General features: G+C 37.1%; 1 protein-coding gene across 1 annotated transcript in view; it reads right to left on the bottom strand.

The window, feature by feature from the left end:
* The window catches only part of MMRN1 (multimerin 1), a 58926-nt gene extending 43766 nt beyond the window's left edge, over positions 1-15160 (bottom strand). The window contains exon 1 of the mRNA XM_068542048.1: positions 14574-15160. Within this exon, the coding sequence (XP_068398149.1) occupies positions 14574-15160 (587 nt within the window). The remainder of the gene's footprint in view (positions 1-14573) is intronic.
* Positions 15161-26083: the final 10923 nt, after the last annotated feature.

Here is a 26083-nt window from a genome sequence, read left to right as displayed (position 1 = left end):
CTGATATTAGTGAGGGTCCTCTGAATCAGGAGGTAAGACATTGCTCCCTGACTAGAAATCTTGCTTTACGCAAGGGTTGGTTTTTCACCCATGCCTAATATGATCGCCTGGAGGTATAGATACAGGTGTGTGTTCTTAATGGAACCTGCCCTGATTACCATGTTGTGTGAGAGGATAAGGGAGAAATGAGGGACTGTAAATCAGGAAAACTCTCCACTCCAGAACATGTTCTGTGCCTGGGTTAGAGGAATATCCACCCAAGACGCCTCCTTGGTGTCATTTTGCTCTGGTCATCCTGAGAAAAAGCCCTTCCAAAATGGGGTATGTCAACGATATACCTGCTAATTTAACAGGAAGGGAAAAGAAGGAATATGTGATCATACCAGTCAGTCTAAGGAGTAAGCACAGTAAAAATAAATGGGAAATACAAGAAGTAAAATTAGTGAAATGGGAGCTAGGAGAAAAATCGTCTATTTCCAAATTGGTGGTCAGCATGGAATAAAAAGCACACTTGTGTCTTTAGAGTGAGTTAATGAAAGGCAGAGACTAAAGAAACAAAACAGGTGGGACAACGTTATTAGACAAACAGGGATTTAAGGAAGGTTGAGATTGTTAAGGCAGTAACAGGACAAAGAGGTATTGTGTATAATTACTTGAGGTTTAAGTAATGAATATGGTGGTCAGACTTGGCCTACATTTAGCCAACTGTAAAGCAAAGCAAAAAAATCTTCCAAAACACAGACAAAACTTGATAAGAGCTATTTTCAACAATCTCACTAAGAATCTCTTAAGTATTAAACACATCTGAGAGTGGCTGGAGAGGGTTGAAGTATTTTGAAGATGGAGGTAATGTCTTCTAATGGAGATAATGTCTAAGAATCAACTGGTTATAGAACTCTTATCAGTAAGTTTGTACCTGTCCTTTCGGATAATGTGGCCCTTTTAGCTACGTGCTTTTATTCTATAAATGGTAACGTATTATGTTCTTAATTCTATATGACTTCCTACTGTATATGGTATACTGGAGTTGTGAAAAAGAAGAAAATGACTTTCTTTTGTAACACTGCCTAGCTCCAACATCGGCTAGAGTCAGGGGGAAAATGGCCTGAGAATGGGTCTTCGAATTACAACACGAACTTACAGTTAAGACTTCTTTTGCAAAAGGGAGGAAAAATGGGAGGAAATCAGCTGTCTCCCTGTTTCTTGCAAGGGAAGAGGCCTTTATACAGTTGGACACATTTTGGTTTTTCCTCAGTGAGAGTTTTAACCCTCTTCTGTATGAGCCAAGCTAGCAGGCATTGAACTGCTTTTAAGTGTGTAAATATGTATGTAAAAAGGAAACTTTGCCAGGAGGAACAAACATCGGTGGTGCTAAACACCATGGGCTACACGGAGGCCTAAATGCATTCTACCTGGAAATTGCCCAGACGTCTAGACTAGCTCGTCTATGATCTCTGCTGGGGAGGTAAAATGTTTTGATTTTCTCCCATGAAGATTAAACCCCAGCATGCTCAGAAAGAAGTGAGGCCTTGATTATTTCAACCTGTATCCTCTGTCACATTCAGCTCTGGGTCTCAGGCAGCCGCCTCACTTCACTTTCTTCAAGGTGATACAGTCACCTCTTCCACCCTTCTCCGCATCGGGTAAGTGTTTCAGGGTGGCGAGTGAAACAGAGGCTGGCCTTTCCTAGGCTCCTCTGCGGTAGGCAGGTCCACCTCAGCACGTGGGGGAGAGCTACTAGGATCCTCTGACCAAACTGGCTACAGTCTTGGAACTGCTTGGACGGATTCCTCGGCAGCTGGGAAGCATGCGTGTCAGCTACAGTTCTGACAGCCATCTCTATCTAATGGAAAGCTTTCCGGCGTTCCCTAAGTGAATCCTCAAGTCCAAGCTAGTCATCTGGGAGACTTTCTCCGCAGTGGCTTCTCAGGGAATTCTTATAGCCAAGTTGTAGACAGTCGCTGCTATACTGGCTTGCTTCTTTCCAGAAACCAAACTAGGAGACGGAATTGGTTCCTAAACCCTCAGGTTCTTGCTTTCTCTCTCACGGCTCTTGAGGCTGGTTGATTTCCCTCTGCTTTTTTTTTTTTTTTTTAATTAATTTATTTTTATTTTTGGCTGCGTTGGGTCTTCGTTGCTGTGCATGGGCTTTCTCTAGTTGCGGTGAGTGGGGGCTACTCCTCATTGCGGTGCAGCGGCTTCTCATTGCGGTGGCTTCTCTTGTTGCGGAGCTCAGGCTCTAGGCGCGCGGGCTTCAGTAGTTGTGGCTCGCGGGCTCTAGAGCGCAGGCTCAGTAGTTGTGGCGCACGGGCTTAGTTGCTCCGCGGCACATGGGATCTTCCCAGGCCAGGGATCGAACCCGTGTCCCCTGCATTGGCAGACGGATTCTTAACCACTGCGCCACCAGGGGAGTCCCTCCCTCTGCTTTTTGAGGGGAGTGAGGGAAGGTCCTTTTCTAGAGATTTGCAACCCACAGACTGTTCTCAGCTCTTGTGTTTAAAACCTGGGCTATTGACCGAGCTGTGACTTAGGAGTCTCATGCTCTCTCTCTCCAAACCTCCATTCTCAGAGGGGCTGGCTAACCCCTCAGAACCAGCACTAAGGGGGAAAGCCTTTGAGGGGGCAAGCCTCTAGTGTGCCAAGGTGCTTCCTATAAAGGAAGAAGTGTGCTTTGAGTCTCCAGATGTGCCTTCCTTCATCTCCCGTGAACTCAAGGGCTCTCCAGGTGCAGCCAACATTGCTGCATCACACAGACCTCGAGTTTCTGGTAAAGCTGCTGGTTGACACCAGGCTCAGTTGATGAAGGCTAGGAAAGGCCTTTCTAGGCTCTTGGTGTGTGTCGCCAAATAAGCAAATTTTGAGAATTTGACAATCTCACGTGTTCAGAGGATATAGAGAACTGGAATCTCATATATACCGTTGGTAGCAGTATAAATTGGTAAAACCACTTTGAAAAACAGTGTGTTAATATCATGTAATAATGAACATGCGTATACTGACCCAGCAGTTACACTTCTAGATATATACTTTAGAGAAACTCTTGCACATGTGTTCCAGGAATCACGTTATCTGAGTATTTATAGTAGCAAGCATTATTCATAGCTATCAAAACCTAAAAGTAGTTTAAATGTCCATTTACCATAGAATGGAGAAATACATTGAAATATTTACATATAGGTATTATTCACCACTTAAACAAATGAACTGTAATATTCAATAACCCAAATTTAACTTATAATAAACTTGTGTGATGCAAGCAAGTTACAGAAATAATACCATACAATGCTTTTTTCTTACATAAAGCTAAAAAATAAAAGTGAATGATACACTGTTAGGGATACATATGGTAAACTTAGGTATTATAATACATCTATTTTGTATCAAATATAGCACAATTTTAAATGATATGATTAAGTATAATAAATAAATCCTGCCTTACAGAAAGATTTAGCTGAATTGCTGTTCTGACCCACATGTCTTATCAATTAGACCATATTATATCCATAACTTTTCTCAAGCCTGTTTCTAAAAACCTTTGTTTATATCCATCCATGTATGCTTACTGTCTTCAACATATAAGATAGTAGAGGAATATGAATTGACCACGCTCCAGTGAAGCTGAGAAACTTTAACAGCATCAAAGTAGGCCATTTGCCACAAAAATGCCATGATCAGACAAAAACAGCCTTTATTAAAATACCTATTTTTAGATGACATTCTGGTAGAAGCCATCCAAAATCATATAGATACTGTTTAGGAAAACAAAAATCAGCCTCATTTCTGGTTGTAATACCAGTTATTTTATTATAAAACATCCTATACTAAACTGTTGAAAGTTCTGAATGACTATAGATTGAATGATTGGATTATACATGATTTTTTTCTCTTTATTTTTCTGTTTCTGTCATTTTTTCCCTATTGTGAATATGTACCTTGTTATGTTAAATTTATATTCTTCCCTCTCATTTGTTTTCTGAGGTTTTTAATCAAGGGTAGAGGCAGAAATGATTTACAAAATGTAGTACTAAAGGAAATGCTACATGACTGTAAAATCAAATCACTGAGTTCAAATTAATATGAGATGTATGCCACTAAATCAGTAAAACATAAGAACTCTATGCTGCTTAAAATAATAATTATTATTATAACTAAAATAATGCAAAAGTCAACCTAAATGTTAAAAAACAAAGAAGGAACACATTTTTCCCCAGAGTAGAGTCACTAAAGTTAGTAAACATCTGCTTTGGAATATTTAGGCCTCTTTGGACCAAATGTCCCTCTACAAATAAAGCTGACTCAGTCATTCATCTGTCTAAGGCAGATAAATTGAGCACTATACAGCTTATTGTGCAAGGTTCTTTCGAATGAGAAGTTTGAAAATTCAGTTCCATAAAGGCATAAAAAGACACGTTGGCACATTTTGTTCAAGCATGGTGATACTTGGAAAAATAATGTGAAACTAAGTATGGCAAGAACAGAAAATAAACATTTTAAAATTAATAAAGACACCATGATAAAGGGATATTTTAAAAATAGATTTCTCCTGCAAATCCACTGATTATCCTAATTACAGAGAATGTCTAACTTCATCAGAAGCACAAATTGTCTGTCACGTGAGCATTGGCTGAATGACTATGGAGGGCACAGGGCGAGGCAGGAAAAAAGTACCACCATCCCTACATACCCTGGGTACTGAAAAAAAAGAAAAGAGATGGTTGTTAGAAAGATAGATAGACAAACAGAAAGATATTGTTTGTGAGACTAAATCTCTGCAGTGTCACCTGCAGAGACTGTTTAAAACCCTAAATAGTAAAACCATTTCATGACTAAAATAGTTGAGTAGGCAAAAAAGCAGATTGCCAGTGGCCCAGCAATCTTTGATCCAGTGTAAATTGGAAGAACAATCCACAGCCAAAGAACCCCTGGTGTGACTTGTAATTAGGTTTATGCTACCGATGAAATAAGCTCATTAAGGGATGTTAAAAATGTAAATATAAATTTAAAACGAAATAATCTGAAAATATAAGTTTAAAAACAGAAAATTCAGCATGGTGAAATGGTGACAGGCAAGTATAAAAGCAAATGTAATGATCCCAGACAAGCATTTTGCTTAAATCTAGAAATCCTTTGTACTTTTCCAGAGTGATTATGGCGGACGGAGAGCAGTTTCTTTGAAGTATTGAGCTTTCCGTGGGGTCCGAACACTCCAAACAGCAGACTGCATTTGGGATTCTCTTTAATGGTAATAACACTGTTGCTTTTGTGCAGCAACATGTACTGAAAAAAGCTTGTATTGATCCTTTGGATTTTCCAAGTTAATAGGTAAAATGTTTGTTTGAAGAAAAAGCAGACATCTTTTGTTATTTATGAACATGAGCCTGCCTTGCAGAACTTACAAAACAAAAGGGAGAAAAGGATTCTATTTTGACATAGACAACTTGAAGTCTTGTGGATAATGAACTAAGGAAAGCATTGTAAGTAAACAATCACTGTACTTTTGATTGAAACATTTCAGAAATCCAGTCTTCCAAGGAGCCGTGAAAACACTAAATTAAAAACAAAGATTCCATTAATTGGTCATTTGCCATTTGAAGTGTACCCTGACCAAACCCTGGTCCAAACATATCCATTCTTATCCTGAATTGAGAGTGGACTGAAGCAACAAAGGACTCATTTAAATAATGACCATGACAAGTATTTTCCTTAAGAAATAGAAGACATCAATCTAAGAATTAACGTTATTTATTTATACTAGTCCTTAGAACACAGATTAATAAATTGCTTGTCATCCTGTTCATAGAAGACAATGTTTAAACATTTATATTCATAACTTGTGATTTGAATTGACACGATAGCATGAAAATACCAAGTCCTGAGGCTATTCACTAGAAATCAAGGTAAACCAGCAAAATCCCCTCCATAAACTAGCCAATGATATGTAATTTTCTCTTGGAAGTTGGAGAAGATTTTCTGCTTGGGGAGACGATGTATTTAAGGACATTTTGACTTTGTTTCCTGTCATCCCCTTATTGAGATGAACTTTGGGATTCAATGAGGAACAAGAGAAAATGAAACAACTTATTAGCCATTAGCTTGTTTATTAAATGTGGCTTCCTCATCTACACAATACATATAATAATATTACCTACTTACCTCACAGGATTGTTGTGAGATTAAATGACTTAATATATGTAAAATACTTGCTGCTGCTGGTAATGCCTACATGAGTCAGAGAGCTCAGTAGGATTTTTTATGAAGGGAATAGATACCTATATAGCTATATATATGTATGCATACATCTCCCATTTTGTTTTTGGCCTCGTACACAAGTAGAGATTGCTCCTTTCTTGCTTCTGTAATGACCTGATAAATTCATCTTAACCATAATTGCTTATGTATATCAGGTCAATAATAAGTTCCAGAAAACCATGACAGAAGACTATTATTGGTGATGTTCAATTCATATGATGAGGCTTAGCTTTCAGAAGAAATATATTCTAAATGTCTCTATAGTCTTAAGTAGTTATGAACAAAAATGCTTCCTAAATATTAGGTAATCTTTATAGGAATCTTTATTTTTTCAATCAAACTAAAAAGATGAAATTATTAATAATTAATTATTATGAGAGACCAGGATTTACAGGTAGTTCATCAGTCATAAATGAGAAAGGAAATATACCCAGTGTGAAAGAAATATTAACAGAAATTGGAAGTAAGCATTTAGATTTAGTAAAAAGATTCTTAATATGTAAATCCCACACAAATAAAGCATTAGACTTTTTATATTTAGTTTTGGCTATTAGTCCAAAAGATAAGTCCATCTTGATACAAATCTCCTTAGGAAAATGACTATTTTCAAATTAAAAAAATATTGTGGTTCATTTTATTTTAGTGTAAATACCTTTATATAGTCCATCCTTTTTCAAAAGTCTATATAATATATAAACCGGGATAGAAGCATTAGTTTTATAAAAGAATCATGTAAATATTTGAAACAAATCTTGAGAGGCAATCATGAAAACCTCAGATTACGGGGAATTTCTGGTTAATTTAGGTTTTAAGATGAAACCCCTTTTATATACCAACTTTTGCAATGAAAATCTTTTGTCAGGCATCACTGATTTTTCTTCCATCACAGTGTAGTGAATGTAATTGAGTTTTTAATGATATATGCTGTATAGTGCCTCAGAGTCACAAATCATTGTGTACATACAATAATAATACTACTAATAATTTCTCAGTGTAATATTTTAGGAGAATGAGCTGAGTGTGTCCCCCTCTCAGGATGTGCATGGAGTTTGCTTTTTGGATCCAACCTATTTTCAAAGTTTTAAAGCCAATGACAGTACATTTTTAAGAGGTACACTGAATTAGATATAAAAATACATATGTTATACTTAAGAAACAATTCTTAAAGATACCTTAATTAAACTTTCTTCACAAACTTGTTTTATTTTACCTAATTTTATTTTTTTGTTTCTTTTCCCCATCCTGTTACTTCAACGTATTCAGGGACATTGTAAATTCTATTCCAGTAGGTGTCAGACTTGCCCAGTGTGCAGACCACAGAGCCTGAGGAAAGGCAGGCTAATAGGTGCTGTGATGCTTAATTCTATACTTAAACCAGTTGTTCCTGTAAACTGACTCTTTTAGCATTTTCCCAAATAACACATTTTTAAATTAATATTTTGGTATTTAAAGAAACAGAAGGTGTACAAACATTTCTTGTTTAATCACCTAGACTGTGTAAGCACTCCTTAAATTCTGGCATGTATCATGCAATATGTATGTGTATATTCAGCAGCAATTTAGTGAGTGGATATATCAAAGAAAGAAAAAAGGAAACGATTAATGAGAAAAAACTGAGATACAGAATATACTTTAGTATTTTCACTGGCAGTAATGTAGTAGATACATTTATTTCTCAAGGACATAAAAAATACTCTTTAATATAATGGTGTGTTTCTTTTTAGAATTTAACAGCATGTGAGAATAATCCCCTTGGATGCTACTAGGCCACTGATAAGAACTTTGCAAACTACACATGATAGAGACTGAATGTTTGTGTCCCCCCAAAATTCATTTGTTGACATCCAAATGCCCATTATGATAATATTGAGAGATGGGGGTTTGGGGAGGTGGTTAGGTATAAGGGATTAGTGCCCTTATAAAAGTGGCCCTAGGGAGATCCCTCATGCCTTCCACCATGTGGGAGTACAATGAGAAGTCGGGAATCTGAAAAAGAGCCCTTACTGGCCATGCTGGCAACCTGTTCCTGGGTTTCCAGCTTCCAGAACTGTGAGAAATAAATTCCTGTTGTTTATAAGGAACCCAGTCACTCGTTTTGTTATAACAGCCTGAATGGACTAAGATGGCATCTGAATTTAATTGACCAGATTTTTCACATTTAAAACCTCATAATTTACAGAATTAAGCAGAAAAATGCATATTACAATAGGCAGCAGAATTAATTTAATGGTTAGTTTTTGTAATTTTAAACCATTAAATTTTAAAATTTAAATTTTCTATTTACAAGTGGTTTAATAAAAGACTTGTAGAATTTATCATGTTAGACATATTAGAAATCATAATTCATTTAACTTGAGCCACCTATTTGTACATAAAGCAAGTTATATGGCTTATAGAAAGAATAAACAAATGAAATTCTAAAATAAATAAAGTCAATAAACTCAGCAAATATAGTATTCATCTTGTTTCATATTCAACTTTTCCCTTCTGGCCATTTCGTTAACATTTTACCATATTTATGGCCATTCTATATGCAAAATAAAATACAATGACAAACAAGTAAGTGGGAAACTCTCTAGAAGAGCTCTGATTTCTGCCCTCTCTCCCTCCTCCCTTTCATTAAAAAAAAAAAAAAAAAAGAAAAGAAAGAAAAACTCCTCAATTGAACATCCATATTTCTATAGTTCTCATATTTCCCAAACTTAAACTTATATTTCTAGTCTTTATCTCCGCTGTGAACTCCAAATCCATCCAATAATCAGTCATTTCACAGAGTTTTGTGGAGCTCTCTCTATGTGCATGGCACTATTGTTGGTAGTGAATAGAATAATAATAACTAAGAAGTTCAAGGGTCCTATCTTCACAGAATGTATTTTGTGGAAAAATATAAAATACACAGCTGTCTGCATAAATAGACCCAATAATTTCAAATAAATGCTCTGAAGAAAAAATAGGGGTGATAAGATAAGGATGGCAACTTTCCATTGGGTGGTCAGAGAAGGTCTACTTGAGGGAGGGACATTAAAGCTCAAGTAGCGTAAGAAAAGCAGTCATTTGTCTAAATGCTGAGGGAAGAGCCTTCTCTCAAGCGCAAACAGGAGTTTCCTTGAGATATGTATTAACTTGACATGGTCAGTAACCAGGAGGAAGGCCAGTGTGGCTGGAGGAGATTGAGTGGAGCGAGCTTGGAGCATGGTAGAAAACGAGATCATAAAGATAGGCAGGGGTCATGTCAGGCAGGACCCCGTGTGCATGGTGAGGATTTAGGATTTTATTCTAAATGTATTGAAAGCTACTAAGTGATTTTGAGCACGTGAGCAAAATACTAAATTTCACAGGTTTTAAGACATCTCTGAAATCAGGAATATATTTTGAAATCAATGATATATTTTAGTCACTACCGGTCAGACAGTAGTTATTGCATTGCCTTAGAAATGTCTTAACCAGTTTCATTTATATCTTCATTTCAAGGAGGCAAAAGTGATATAAAAACTCTGAGATAAATCTAAAAACTTTAAATAATGTCATACTTTCTGATTAGTACATAAAATCACATCACAGTAGATGAAGTCTTACATCCAATGAAACGCATTAACCTGAATTAAAGCTTAAATACCTTAAATGTATACAATGTTCTATGTCAAACGTATTCAATAAAAACAGTTTGAAAGATCTCACACTCGTGTGGAGGCAAGAGTGGAAACGTGGACAAGTTAGGAGACTAAGTGGTAGATAATGGTGGTTAAGAATAGCATGGTGTGGTGAAGGTGGAGAGAAGCTGGCAGATTTGGGGGATATTGGAGGGAACACCAAGAAGACTTCTTGATTGATTGTATAAAGGCCAGGGGAGAAAAAGTATAAAGGATACACCCAAGGTTTCTTGTTATGGAACTAGCCGTTCACTGAGATGAAGATTCAAGTACGTGTGTGCAGGGGTTGGGATTGTGAGAGAAGTTAGGTAGGCAGTTAATGCCTATCAATATCTCGTTTCACCTACTATCCTCACAGGGAAGGCTCATAACCTCCAGGGTAGGCCACTCATCCTGTAATGTACTCTCATAAACTTCGTTCAGAATGTTTGTTCATCACCATTTTGATTCAGCATCAGCATTTGTGATGTACTGTTTTTCCTCCCCATTGCCCTTTTCCCACTGGACTGCAGATTCAATGAGGACAGAACAGGTAGGAGTTTGTCTTCACTGTTTTACCCTCAGCACAAGCACAATGCTGGGGACATATTAGGTCCTCAGCAAATATTGGTTCAATACCTAAATGCATTAATCCCAGTTTCTTCTTTTTATCCTGCCTGTTTCAAAGTGCTTGTTCACTGACCAACACCCACTGTTCCAGACAGGAAACCACAGCTCTGGTGTAGCCAGGAGTTCCTGTGGTGGTAAGATGAGGGAAAGTACAAGATGAGATAAAAATATGCCAGAAAAATTCTACTGACAGAAGTATTCCTTTTACATAGAACCACTATAAAATTCCAAAAATAGTAAGGAAAAAAACCCCAAAACCTAAGATGAGTTTATCCCAAGTCAACAAGGTTTTATTATACAGAAATATTTCTTTGGGAAGGATTCATCTATATATTCACATATAGATCCATAAACTTTACATTCAGTTTGTTAAATACTGTGTACTTATCGTAAACCAAACACTTTACTAGCACTGAAAATATGTCCCTAAACGCAAGGAGATCACAAGTTCACTGTAATTATAACATACCATTGTAAGTGTGGTGATAGAAGAATTCAAAAAGAGCTATATGAACAGTTAGAGGGGCCACATAACTGAGTCTGAGAAAGCTTCCTGGAGGTATTATTATCAGGTGTAAAAGAAGTAGGTGATGGGAAATGAAGACCATACTAGCCAGAGGGACAAACAGGAAACAAAGATAGGTTTAACAAACAGCATATTGCGGACTAGAAAACTACAAATTTTAATGGCCAGAAAGTCACAGAAGATGAGACTGGGGAGGTTGGCAGGAGCCAGGTCAAGGATGGCATTGTATGACCGACTGCGAATGAAATCTGGAATTTATTCTGGAGGCAAAGCATAGCCTCTGAAGCCTAAGAAGTGGGGAAATAAACTGGCCACTTGTATTTTCCCAGTTGGGATAATAGACTGTATTTGCTGAAGGAGTATGACGTACGGATTGAGAGCTACGTCTCTGAAGCCAGCCAGCCTGGGTTTGAATTTCTGTCCTGGGATTTACTAGCTAAGTGACCCTAGTTAATTTTCTTAACCTCTCTATAATGAAGTAGTAACAGAATCTTCTTCATGGAATTATGGTTATGATGAAAGGATTGAAAATATGTGAGTGTTTGTGTGTGTGTCTGTGTATATATATATATATATACACACACACTCAGAATAGTACAGTACTAGGAAAAATGCCGTAAAGTGTTTGCTATTATTATTATTTGCTAATCAAATGAAAATATGAAAGACCTCTTTTGACCTTACCAAGGCTTCTTTGCATCAGCACTGTGTCCATAATAGAGGGACCTAAGTTTTCTCTAATACCATTATCAATTGCATGGCTAATGAGTAAGAAGTCTGGGACTTAATGAAGTAAGTATTACTTAATGAATGAATACTTAATGAAAACTATTACCGGGACTTCCCTGGTGGTGCAGTGGTTGGGAATCCGCCTGCCAATGCAGGGGACACGGGTTCGAGCCCTGGTCCAGGAAGATCCCACATGCCGTGGAGCAGCTAAGCCTGTGCGCCACAACTACTGAGCCTGCGCTCTAGAGCCCGTGAGCCACAACTACTGAGCCCACGCGCCACAACTACGGACGCCCGCACACGAAGAGCCCGTGCTCTGCAACAAGAGAAGCCACCGCAATGAGAAGCCCGCGCACCGCAACAAAGAGTAGCCCCCCCCTTGCCACAACTAGAGAAAGCCTGCACGCAGCAATGAAGACCCAATGCAGCCAAAAATAAATAAATAAATGAATTTATAAAAAAAAAGAAAAGTATTACCAAAGAGAATCTTAGCTCTCTAGGACCTCAGGATGTAGAATCTCTAAGTACAGTTAGTTCTTTTCTCTAGAAATAATTTAAGATTCTTTTCATTGGAAAATGCATGGGATGGAGTTCTGCTCAGCAAGTTACGCCTTTAATATCTTGTTTCCTCCTAACATACAATGAATTTTTAAAAATCTGAGATATGTTGGTGCTTGCTTTTTATATAACACATTCCTTGGGAGCAGGAATTATTATTATTATTATTGTTTTTTAAAATCTGACTCCACATTGGATCTGTTTCTTTTACTTTATTTATTTTTTTTTATTTTATTTTTGGCTGTGTTGGGTCTTCGTTTCTGTGCGAGGGCTTTCTCTAGTTGTGGCAAGTGGGGGCCGCTCTTCATCGCGGTGTGCGGGCCTCTCACTATCGCGGCCTCTCTTGTTGCGGAGCACAGGCTCCAGACGCGTAGGCTCAGTAATTGTGGCTCACGGGCCTAGTTGCTCCTAGTTGCTCCTAGTTGCTTCTAGTTGCTCCGTGGCATGTGGGATCTTCCCAGACCAGGGCTCGAACACCTGTCCCCTGCATTGGCAGGCAGATTCTCAAACACTGCGCCACCAGGGAAGCCCCAGGAATTATTTTTATTTTAAAAATTCTGTTTCCCCCGAGACCAGCAATGTATAAACAGTCATCAAATAAGTAAGGGTTCATAAGCTTTGACAGTGAGGTCTTTGGATAAAACAACTAGCATTTATTTAAAAACTAGTATTCATCAAATTATCAATTACTAGTTCTAATCATGAAACAACCATATGCCACTTTCCATATGCTATGTAAAATTTAATTGGTATTTTACTTTCAACTGTTTCCTTCTTTTGGTTTTAGTTACTAGTCTATTGAAAAATCCCTTTATAATAACATCTCTAAAAGGTTCAAATCATTTCCTATGAGTGCGTAAGATTTCTATATAATTGGTTTAAAAAATTAAATCATAGTCTAACAAAGTATGATTAATAGAAATGATCTTATACATGACTCAGAAAAGACTCTCAATAAATTACGTTTTTTACTTAATAGACCGCATTCTGTTGTTCCTAAACATGAGAAAGTTTAATTTAATTTAATTTAATTTATATCTGTTAAAATATCTGTTTTAGACAGTCTAAGTTGAACATTTTGAAATCTGTAGCATTTGTTTTTACAGTAAATTGGCCTGTTCCAAATTCCACCATGTTAATAAGTTTTTATAAAATCAAATTTACATTCATGTTTTCAAAAATTCCATAACCTTTGAAATACAGTAAAAAATGGATTTGAATAATAAAGAATACATAAATACAAATCTATTGGCTTATATACTTCCCAGTGTCTCATGTTTATATCAACAACAGTGTTAACACAATGCCTTTCATATAGCAGGTGTTAGTTGCTATTATTAACTTGAATTATTTTATATAGTCAGGTGTTTAATTTTGAACATTAAATGAATAGAACATTGACGTGCATTTTCCAGGGTTTTGTTTTTGTTTTTTGGTCCTTGTGAAAGACTTCTTTAATGATACTCTTTTAAGCTTTGTTTTATTATTTTGCTTCAAGAATTCAAATTGAATTTTCTCTAATTTTAAATCAATTTGAAAAATTGGCCTTTCTAGTCAACACATTCATAATGATGGCATAATTCAGTATAATGGTACTAGTAAAATATGACTTGTTGAGTACCTATTCTGTGAGAAGCATGTGTCTAAGCACATCTCATTAATTTGAATCTTGCATGATAACCCTGCAAAGTTGGTAGTTTTATCTGTACTCCTTATACCATACCTGTATTTTACAAATGAAGAAACTGAGATTCAGGGACATCAATTGACTTGCTCAAGTCAAGGATCTAGACAGTACTGGGGCCAGGATTCCAACCTAGCTCTGCGTAGTTTGAGCTTGATAACCATATACTTTCCACAGTGCAGGCTGTTTCAGTTTTTAAATCTGTTCACATCTTAACTGTATTGACATTTTTTCTTTCATGTTGTGCGTGTAATTCTCAGCACAACCAACATACCCTTGATCTGAATTAACTAACAGTCACTGCGAGGTTACATTGTTTGTTACCGACTATCCCCAGTTAAAGCACCTCTATTAGTAACTTCGACCACTTCAATTAAAATAAATTGCTGCATTTTGTTTGTTCATCTTTTCCCTTTTAGATAAGGTAACACTTAATTACCTCACCTAACTGAAATATGATCTGGTTTCATCTTGGACATGAAATCCTTTTCTGGAAGTGAGACAACTGTTAGCTTGCAATCTTATAAACCTTATAGTTAGAAAGAAAAAAGAAAAGAATGTTTCTTACTTTCCTCTAGTTGTTTCAAAGCTTGATTTTTGGTAGCTGGTTCTTTGGCTTCCAGGGCTGTCACCTCTGCTGAGGTACGTTTCCCGTGGGGATCGATTTCCCACGCCTCTAACCGAGTTTAGAGAAATGGCTTGTTCATCCGACTTTCTGGCAAAGCTCTGAAGAAATTTCAGGGTCGAGTTGGAAAGGACCACTGACTCTGCTTTAGGACTGAACCTGATGCTCGATTTGGCCGGGAGGGCAAGAGTTTGTAACTTCAGTACCGCTTCTGTCTTCCCTGTGGGTGTGGGAGTTGGGTTTCTCACACGCTCGGGAGATGCACTTGTCTCTGAGGGAAGCAGTGTTGATTTCAGAAGACTCTCTTCGGAAGTGCTTGCCTCAGGAGCTGTGGCCATCTCCACGGATGTGATCTGGGTGGTTGGCTGCACCTGAAGACTTTGTATTTTGCTCAGAGGAACCGGAGAAGAGGTCTGGGAGTTCCAGGACTTCTCATCCTCGGGTGTAGTCCAAGTATGTGTAGTGTTGTTAAGCCCAATCCCCCCACTCCATAAACTAGAAAGCAGGATGAATAGCCTTGCTCCTTTCATTTCAGTAGTTTGAAGCTAGAAAGCTCATGTGAAATTGGGAGGGGGATAAAGTCCTTCTAGCCTTTTCGGTGGCTGCTTCCACACTGAATCTGCGAAGACAGAGCTTTGCCAATTTGAGATGTGTAGAGGAAACAGGTTTCTGTGTTTTGTAGTGGACTCAGGAAGTTTGATTTCCTGTTTCTGTAGGTTCTGTGTGATCTGTGACCTCTGGTAGGATGATCTATGGAAGGAGTGAAGGGTGTCTGACGAAGCTAAGGGTAAATGGAAAAACACAGGCAATTATTATCAGGAAAACCCATGAGAGAAACATGAAGTAACTTTCCTAGGTTCACTCATATTTCATGTGTTGCTGATTTTGAAGAGAAATTTCAGGTTGATAATGGAATTTTGTTTGGATGGGCTGAGTCAAGGAGTTTATCATTTTGTTCTGCTATACAAGGAACTTGAGAAAGTTTTGTGATGCTTCCTTTCCACTGTGCCCCATCCAGAGAGCCACATTTTGTTCAAGGACATATGTGCATGTACACACGTAAACAAAAACTCATCTGCAATGTCTCTGCTCTTTCACACATCACAGGCTGAATTGTGAAAAATATATATACCTCCCTATTTTTATATATACACTTCAGCTGTAGCATTATTTGAAGTTAATCTCAATGATGATAATAAAAAAGAAAAGCATAAATTATTGAATTATGCGAGTATACAAGAAAATCACTTTAAATTATGCTCTCCAAATTTCTATTAGAACCAATTAATGGAACGAATAATCAGAAATTTACTTCCTCTATTTTCTAATCCTTATCTTCTACTGGTTGGGGGTGATTAGTATTTTACCACTAAGGAAGGGATGAAAAGAAGTGGAGTCACATGAAAATAAATTAAACTGGGATCAGTTTTTGTACTTCTTCTGTAGTGCAAAATATAACAGCTGCAGAAAAGAGAGACCTAAATTGATCAAAGACTTTTCTATGGTTGTTTTCCCAGTAGAGATGCTTCATGGGTTTTATGATTTCACTACTCCAACAAATGTCTGATTCTCAGACTTCCATTAAGTTCTCTCATCTGTAAAATATTCCATAGCAAACTTTTCAGACATACAAGTAACAAGCTGGAACAGTTCATCCATCCATACATTCCTTTCTTCCTTCATTCATTCATTTAGTAATTACCCAAACCCTCAGTCAGCTTTAGTAAGGTACTCGCTTAGGTGATGAGATTATAAAGCAAGAATATTCTTGGCTCTCAATTTGCTCGTGGCCTATGTACATTATCTGAAGGCTAGATCTCTGTGTAATTAATCTTTCTGTCAACTTCTAAGTGTGGCATTAGGTTCTTGTTAAATATTCAGTCATGGAATGTTTTCTTTCAGAACTGGAAAATTGGAAACCTAAACCTCGTGACTATTTGGTTATATATTATTGTAGATATATACTCTTGTCTCTAATCCTGGATACAGGACACCGGGATTTGAAACAAGACCTAGTTTTCCTCTGAAATACTAACTTTTTGGTGTTAATACTCTTTTCTCCCCTTAATCTTTGCCATTCACTTATACAAGCATATTGTCGACATATTAGAGAGTATATAGTGTGAGGTTATTTAAACTATGATACACAGGAGTCAGCAGCAACCCCAGTTGACTTTGACATGGATTACAAAACATCTGTTTCTCGGATATATCACAGAACAATCCCACAAACTTTGTGTTAGTAAAAGAGCAGAAAGGTCCAGCACAGACAGTCCAGGCAGCAATTAAGAACTAAACAGGGTGATGAAACTGCATAATTTTCACAACACAAACATGGTTTTCAGTACTAAGAAAAAGACATTACAGCTTCTTAATCTGGAAAAGACACAAGCAACTATCTTTGGCTTAGAGCAGAATAGTAATTAGAAAAATCCAAGTAAAGTATTTCTATTTAGTGTACAATTTTAAATCCATTTTCCTAGATTTAGTAAAAGTCGATGAAGAAACCATCTTGAAAGTTTAAGAAACAACCAGAATAATGACACACGTAGATTTTTTTGCTTCTATGATTTGAAAAAAAACATCTTGATCCTGTTTAGGACAAGTGAACTTGAGTGGTAAAGGGTCACTCATTGGATCTATAAGTGATAACAAATGGCTCTTAAATGGTAATAAAAACTGAACTGAGCTAAGCAATTCATTCCTCCTCCCGTAAGGTATTGACCAATAATGATTTTGGTTACTCTTAGCCTAGCTTACAAGCGACCTTGCAATCAGAAGGCTAAAGGTTCTGTATCTCATTATCAATTCACTAAGCCATCTTGTGCTGTAACTCCCCAGAGAAGCCCCAGCTCATCTGATGGTTTTAGATGTGTGGATCTTCCCTTAACTGGAGACAAAAAGTTATCTGTACTCCAGAAACTGTCAGAGAAACTGCTTTCTGAGACTCATTAATACTTATCAAATAACAGTTAAAAAATAACATTCCTCAGATTATTGCCTAAAGAATACGCAATCATTTTTCTAACTACCCTAAATACTATCCTTGGATTAAACTATATCATCAGATTTTTGTATACCTGGACCCCATCATTCTGCTACATCCCTGTGCCTGCTAAATTTTTTATATTAAATTATGTTTTACCCTATTGCCTTTTTTTTCCACTGAGTAATTTATAAGAAAGAAACTATGAAACTCATTATATTATGTGCTATCAGGAGGTTTTTATGTCATTTTTCATTGTACCATAAACAAAAGATTGAATACGTATTGCAAAAGTGGTTCTCTCTAGGTGATGATATAATGGGTTTACTTCAGTTTTCTTTTTCTTATGTATTATTATTATTTTTAAAAATAAATTTATTTATTTATTTTTGGCTGCTTTGGGTCTTTGTCGCTGAGCACGGGCTTTCTCTAGTTGTGGCGAGCAGGGGCTACTCTTCGTTGTGGTTCGCGGACTTCTCATTGTGGTGGCTTCTCTTGTTGCAGAGCATGGGCTCTAGGTGCGCAGGCTTCAATAGTTGTGGTGTACGGGCTTGGTAGTTGTGGCTCGTGGGCTCTAGAGCGCAGGCTCAGTAGTTGTGGCGCATGGGCTTAGTTGCTCCACGGCATGTGGGATCTTCCTGGACCAGGGCTTGAACCTGTGTCCCCTGCATTGGCAGGTGGATTCTTAACCACTGCACCACCAGGGAAGCCCTCTAATGTATTATTATTTAATTTATTATACATTATTATTTTAGTCTTCTAATCATAAGAAAAAACAAAAAAGTTATTAAGTTGAAACAAGAATATAAATATGAGTTAAAAGAGAATCTTAAATTAAGGATTTCATGGTTTGTAGATGGTGCCATGTATTATTTAAAGCCATTTTTATGGCTGCAAGAGTTATTATCCTTTGTAAAATATTGGGAGTAAGGAATAACTTCCACTAGATTAATAGGACTTCTTAGTGGCTTCTTTCTTTCTTTCTTACATGAGAAATTATTATTTTCTTAAAATAGTATGAAACTTTTAAAATAATACTTCACTACAGCCCTTCTCCATAAATTGTCACTGTCAAAAGATAATTGCAGAAAACAATGCTCTAAGCTTTCTTCGATTTTATGTTGGTTGAAAGTATTAAAAACGTGTTACATTTATATGTGGACCCAAGGGGGTTATAACCATACGGTAAAAGGGCTGGGGGAAGGACTGAAACAGATTTACATGTGATTTTGATGAGCTAAGCAATGTGCTAAATAAGTTAAATTTGGCATATTATTTAATTCTCCTAATCATGCCAAGTAAGTATCCAACTCTCATTTTACTGAGAGAAAATCAGGCTTAAAGAAGTTAAGTAACTTCCTAGGGTAACGCACTGGTAATCGATAGATATGTATGTCCAATTCTGGTTCTTTCCACCATCTGAAAATATGCCCCCAAAAGAAATAGTAAACATCTAAGTTTACAAAAATCTAGAGAAAATAATTTTCAAATTATCTTAAATTCATTTTCTCTATTGTTTTTAACTCAATATTTAGCTTTTATTTCACAGCTAAAACATATAGTGAGATAATGCTAATAACATTATGATTTCTATTTGTTCAAATTTATGGAATTAGAGGGGAAGTGTTGTGTTTATACGTTTGCTTTTAGTCTAATCTTTACTTTTTATTCTTTTTGGTTGGGTGCCTTTTTCAATTCCTGTGCAGTATTGTAAGTGATGACATTGCCTTATCCTTGACAGCACAGATAATATGCTCCTTTCATTTGTTAGATTGGAACCTCCAGGACAGTATAAGACTGCTACATCCCCGGCACCTAGAACAGTGTTTGGTAGGCATTCAATAAATATTTATCAAATACATGAATGGATAAAACTATGAATGTACTTCTATACATCTGTAGTAGCACCTGTCAGGGGTTAGAGAGGAGGATCTATTTCCCCAGCTCATAGCCACACAAAAGAAAAAAAAAAAAGCAATGTAAATAAACACAAGGTACTCCCTTTATGAATACGGCTTCAAAAGATCTCCTAGAATACCCTTTCAATCAGATTACCTCTTGAAAGTCCTTCCTAAGTAAAACTCAGAAAGCCCATTGTTTCTACCTCATCTGTTTTCAAAGTATATTTGAAACAGTTTATTTTGAAACCATTGCAGACACATGAGAACTATAAAGCAAAGTCTAAGGGCTGTATAAGAAAGGGTAATAACAAAGTAGTTATGCCAGAAAAATCTCAGGTGTGCAACAAACTGAAATTAAGAGTAAAATTTAGGTCTAAGTAGGCTGGTAGAAAAGGGAATATGGAAGTATAATGAGTCATATAATTCTTAATATTAAATGAGAGAAATGTATTAGTTTGTCAGGAAAAAACACAACATATTTTGTAATAACATAAAAATTTTAACTTTATAATTAAGAACATTAAGAACAAATTGATAAAAGATGACCAAATATCCTTCATAAGCAAATGTTTATATTGGTAGGATGCAAAACTACACTATTGCTTATTTTATATTTCCAATTTAAGTAGAGCAATACACTTGAAAAAGTTAATTTAAAAAGTCTTTAAGACTAATTTCTTTTGCACATTTTAGAAATAACATTTTCTTTACCTTCACGAAAGTTACGTCTGGTCATTGAGTGATTATCATTAGTGACTTCTGCTTCTGGAACTATGGAATAGACATACTTTTCCCTATTCCTCCTGCTAAGTACATCTAAAAATCCTGGGCACTATGTGTAAAACAAACATAAGACTCTGAAAGGTGAAGAAAAGAAGGCAGATTGGCTAGGAGACCCAAGGAACAACACAGCATTGGGTTCTCTGGATTTTCTTTTTGCCTCATACCTCCCAGACTGAGTACTGGAGAATTTGGCAAACTAGAAACACCAATGGCATGAACAATAAAAAAAAAAACAAGAAAAGCCAAAGGACCAGAAAACAGTCAACATAGAAAGACAGAAATCTTATTAGACAATAACTGCTCTACTAGCACAAAATACCACAGAAAGAACTGTGGTGCTGCCACGTCCCTGCCTGCAAAGGCTGAATGGAGAGCTTAGGCTTCCACACTCACAAGGTTTGTATAAGCAGCCTCAGCCCCCATCCCTTCCCTGGGGTAGTGACAAGAGAAGGCTAACAGAGGAGAACTTAGTCTCCACTAAGTCACTGCCATAACCCTCCATAGGCTGGGTAAAGGGCAAGGGAATAGAAAAAAAAATAACTTTGAGGCAGGCCAGGTCTTCACTGAGCACACTTCAATGGTCCCCCAAAGGCAGGTGATAACGGCAAAATGTCGGAGAAATATCTTCCATGGTGTAGAAATCCAGGGGTGGTTCTGGGGAAGAAAGATAACTCATCAGAGATGAAAAAAATAGATTTTTTACTGTAAAGTAGGAGATCTCCCACAGTGTTTTAATCATCTCCTCTTCACTGGTGAGGAAGGAATTCCCACCCTAAGGTTATGGGGGTGGCAGAACATGACACCCGATACTGGATGAATGAGATTGGTAGCAGTTTATACATATATTCACAGAGCTGGGAAGGAAGACACCACACACCATGCAGGGCGACACAGGGGTTGCACTTGAGAACGGAGCAAACAGCCAGGAGCTGTAAGAGGCAGGCTGTGTAATATCAAGAGTGTAGGTTGCCCCCCCGGCTCTCACTGGCGGATGCAATTGGCTTGTTTGAGTAATTCTACAGTCTGGCAGAGAACTGAAATCCACTACTCAGGGACAAGCAGGAACTGTGCCTGGTCCCCTTGATAAGGAGAATTATTTGGCCAGGGGACCTTATCCGCTGGAGCAGAGTGGGGAAGGGAACTTGTGGTTAGGCCATATGAAGCCCTTGGGGTTTCACATGTCAAGGCAGCATATGATAGTAAACCTTAATTTTAGGTCTTATAACACACAAAGTTCAGAGAGCTTTTCCTGTATTGCAAAGAATAAAGAACTCTCTGGAGCTTTGTTTCTGCTCAGATCTTAAGCTTAGTTGAAAGGAAGATACTGATCACGCTCTCAAAGTATTTAAAAACTATAGTGAGTTAAAACTAATAAAAGATGCAACAGATTAGATTAAACCGAGCTCACTACAAATTGGTGTGACTCAGCCCCCATGCTAGAGGCCTGACAGGAGAAAAGGTATGCCCTTCTCTGAGGTAAATATTATTTACTACAGTTCTTTTACACATAATGCCTCTCAAAAATTATGAGACAAATGAAGAAACAAGAAAATGTGACCCATAGTCGAGAAAGAAAACATCAGTAGAAAAAAATCCAGAAAAGGCTCAGATATTAGATGTATTGACAGAGAATTTAACCTAACTTTGCTAGAATGAGGGCAGCATGTCTGAAAGGGAATTTCAGCAGAGACAAAAACTATAAAGAAAACAGAAATGCTAGAAACAAAAAATATGATATCAGAAATAAAGAATTAATTTGATAAGCTTAATAGCACTGTGGAAATATCAAAGAAAACAACTGGCTAATTTGAAGACAAGTCAAAAATAAATTGTCCAAACTGAAACACAAAAAAGATAAAGGTGTAGACAAAAGGAACAGTGCCTGAGATCTGTGGAACATTTTCATATGGTATAACATAGATATAATAGGAATAAATAAAAGAAAAAGAAGAAAAGAAAGAGATTAGGACAAAAGATAAAATTTTAAAAGATAATAGATAAGAATTTTCCAAAATAGGTGAAACACATTAACCCAAACACTAAAGAAGTTCAGAAAACCCTGAGAAGGAAATTGTGCCTGGACATACTGTAGGTAAAATCCTGAAACACCAAAGAAAATTTTGAAAGCACTCAATAATTTTTCTAAAAAGTCACAATTACATAAAGGGTACAACAATTATGGTTGACTTTTTATTAAATACAATGAATGAGAGAAGACAGTGGAATGACATCTTTAAAGTACTCAAAGGAAAAAAAACAGTTAATTTAGAATTTTATATCTATCTAGTAAAAATATCCATAAAAGTGAAGGAGAAATAAAGATATCTTCAGTAGGCAAAACCTAAAAGGATTTTTCTCCAGAAGACCCACATGCCAATATATTTGACAATTTAAATGAAAAAGATATATTATTTTTTAAAAAAACTTACTAAAATTCATAGAAAGAATCATAAAAAAATCTAAAAAGCCCCATTCATAATAAACTTTCCAACAAAGAAAACTCCAGGCCCAGATGGTTTCACTAGTAGGTTCTATCAAACATTTAAAGAAGAAATATTATGTCTCCATGAGCTCTTTTAAAAAAGGAAGTAATATATTCCAACTCAATTCATGAGGTCAGGAAAACACTAATACAAAATATTACAAAACCAAATACTTCAATAAAAACAAAACCACAGACTAATGTCCTTCACAGACATGAAAACAAAAATAACTAAATAAGCACACTATGTAAAAGGCTATTATATCGTGACCCCATGGCGAAAAAATGGTAGAAAAATGGTAGAAATTCAGATATTTGAACAAACTAGCTATCCAGAATGTAAAGTGAATTCCTGTAAATAAATAATAAAAAGACAAATAATCCAGTTAATAAGTTGGCAAAAGCCTTGAACAGACACATAACAAAAAAGATACACAAATGGCTACCATACACATGCAAAGGTACCCAGCATTTTTTGTTATCAGAGCAAAGCAAAACAATTAAAACTATAATGAGATACCATTTTACTACCATTAGACGAACTGAAATTTAAAAAGACAACACCCAATGTTGGAAGCGGGTAAAGCAATCAGAACTCTCATATATTTCCAGTAGAAGTGTGAAATGGTACTACCACTTTGGAGAACTGTGAGACAATTATAAAGTTTAAATATATATCTCACCCTTGATGGAGGAATTTTACACTGAGATATTTACCCAAGAGAAATAAAAACGTGTCCACAAAAAGATCTGTACAAGAGTATTCAGAGCAGCCTTATTCATATTAGTAGCCCCAAACTGGAAACAACCCAAATGTCCATCAAGAGAAGATATAAATGAAGACTGGAATGTTCATACAGTGGAACACTACTTTGCAACAAAAAAGAATGAAGTACTGATATGTGCAGTAACATGGATGAGTCTCAAAATCAATATGTTGAATGAGAGATCTGAGACGGAAAAGATAGAAGAGAACACAGTTCTATCTATATGATATCCAAGAATAGGAAGCACTAATTTATGGTGGTAGAAATCAGACAGTAGTTTTTTCCGGGGGTAGGAGGATTTATTGGAAAAGGACATGAAAGATCTTTCTTAGATGATGTAAATATTTTACATTTTGCTTTGGGTTGTGAGTACTGATTATACACAATTGTCAAATCACTTAAGAGCTGTGAATTTTATTGTATGTAACTTACACATTAATTTTTTTAAGTGCAAGAAAAAGAATTTAATAAGCTTGAAATCAAGAACATTTGCCCCTTCTTAGCAGTGTGTTGAACTTTCTTATATTAAGTGTACAATCTTTCCTTTATCAAATACAACAAATCTAATATTTACATTCATCTGTAGAGCAGAGATGATCTTCAGGGTAAAAGTCAACTTCAATTGAATTGATATTTACCAAAAATTTAGTATGCCTAGAACATGAAAGAAAAAATACAGTAGGACACTGAGAAAATTTTGCTGTTAGAATCAGGACTAAAATCCTGGGTTTGTAAAATGGAGTCAGTAGTCCTTCTATACCTAATTTTGTCTTCATACACATTCTCTTACAACCATCTTAGTAAAATTTAGAGCTTAGAAGATTTGTTCTAATTTTATTAAACTGGAAAAAATGTTAAGTGCTGTTTCCAACTAACTACGCATGACATATATATATGTCATTTATTTTATATATATATATATATAAAATAAGTAGTTGACTAGCAATCCAACAGTTTTTGTTTGTTGTTGTTGTTTTTTTTTACCGTGACAAAACTCACTTAAAATAGAAAAATGAAAAGCCAATAATATCCTCCCATCTTAGAGGAATTAAAGAAGTGTGGTCATTCTACAGAAATGTGATTATAACACATAGAACCAAAATATGAAAGTAATTTTTCTGAAAGGTTTACTTTTCTTAAGCAGCAGGAAATGGCTTAATATAATAGCTTAATTTAAATAAGCTTAGCTTAAATTTAGAGCTATCCCAGCTGCTAACAAACTCTCATTAGTAATAAATTTAGGAAATGACCAGATGTTACAAACCAGTGTTCTAATCAGAACAAAAATAGCTCACAAAGCACTTTACATTCATCTGAAGGATTCTCAGCAATTGTGATGCATAACTTACTATACTCAGCTCCTTCATTAGTTGTATCATTACTGTTCAGTTCCCAAAAGCAAAATTGTAAGTTGAAAAGTAGACCTGCAGAAATGGATTCAGTATACAACTTGCAATAATACAACGCATTGAAGAAGGTATACAGTATATAACTGGGTAAAAATATAAATCAATGCTAGTAAAGCCATTATCAGAGTAGTAATAATAGAACTGATTAGAAGAAGACATCTTGGGGGGACCTTCAAGACGGCGGAGGAGTAAGACATGGAGATCACCTTCCTCCCCACAAATACATCAAAAATAAATCTACAGGTGGAACAACTCATACAGAACACCTACTGAACGCTGGCAGAGGACCTCAGACTTCCCCAAAGGCAAGAAACTCCCCACGTACCTGGGTAGGGCAAATGAAAAAAGAAAACACAGAGACAAAAGAATAGGGATGGGACCTGCACCAGTGGGAGGGAGCTGTGAGGGAGGAAAGGTGTCCACACACTAGGAGCCCCTTCGCGGGCGGAGACTGCAGGAGGTGGAGGGGGGAGCTTCGGAGCCACGGAGGAGAGCGCAGCCACAGGGGTGCGGAGGGCAAAGCGGAGAGACTCCCGCACAGAGGATCAGGGCCGACCAGCACTCACCAGCCCGAAAGGCTTGTCTGCTCCCCCGCTGGGGCGGGCGTGGGCTGGGAGCTGAGGCTCGGGCTTCGGTCGGATCGCAGGGAGAGGACTGGGGTTGGCGGCGTGAACACAGCCTGAAGGGGCTAGTGCGCCACGGCTAGCCGGGAGGGAGTCTGGGAAAAAGTCTGGAGCTGCCGAAGAGACAAGAGACTTTTTCCTACCTCTTTGTTTCCTGGTGCACGAGGAGAGGGGATTCCTCCCCTGTCTGCCCACAGAAGGCAGAGCACAGCCTAAACGAGCTCCAGAGATGGGAGCAAGCCACAGCTATCAGCTTGGACCCCAGAGACGGGCATGAAATGCTAACACTGCTGCTGCAGCCACCAAGAAGCCTGTGTGCAAGCAAAGGTCACTATCCACACCTCTGTGGTAGCCTGTGTAGCCTGCAACTGCCAGGGTCCAGTGATCCAGGAACAACTTCCCCGGGAGAACACACAGTGTGCCTCAGGCTGTTGCAATGTCATGTTGGCCTCTACCACCACAGGCTCACCCCACATTCCAATTATAACTACCGTACCCCTCC

The sequence above is a fragment of the Eschrichtius robustus genome, chromosome 4, assembly GCF_028021215.1.
Source record: "Eschrichtius robustus isolate mEscRob2 chromosome 4, mEscRob2.pri, whole genome shotgun sequence".
In the NCBI taxonomy this organism is placed as follows: Eukaryota; Metazoa; Chordata; class Mammalia; order Artiodactyla; family Eschrichtiidae; genus Eschrichtius; species Eschrichtius robustus.
Note: the sequence above shows the minus strand (reverse complement) of the source record. Positions and strands in the feature narration are given on the sequence as shown.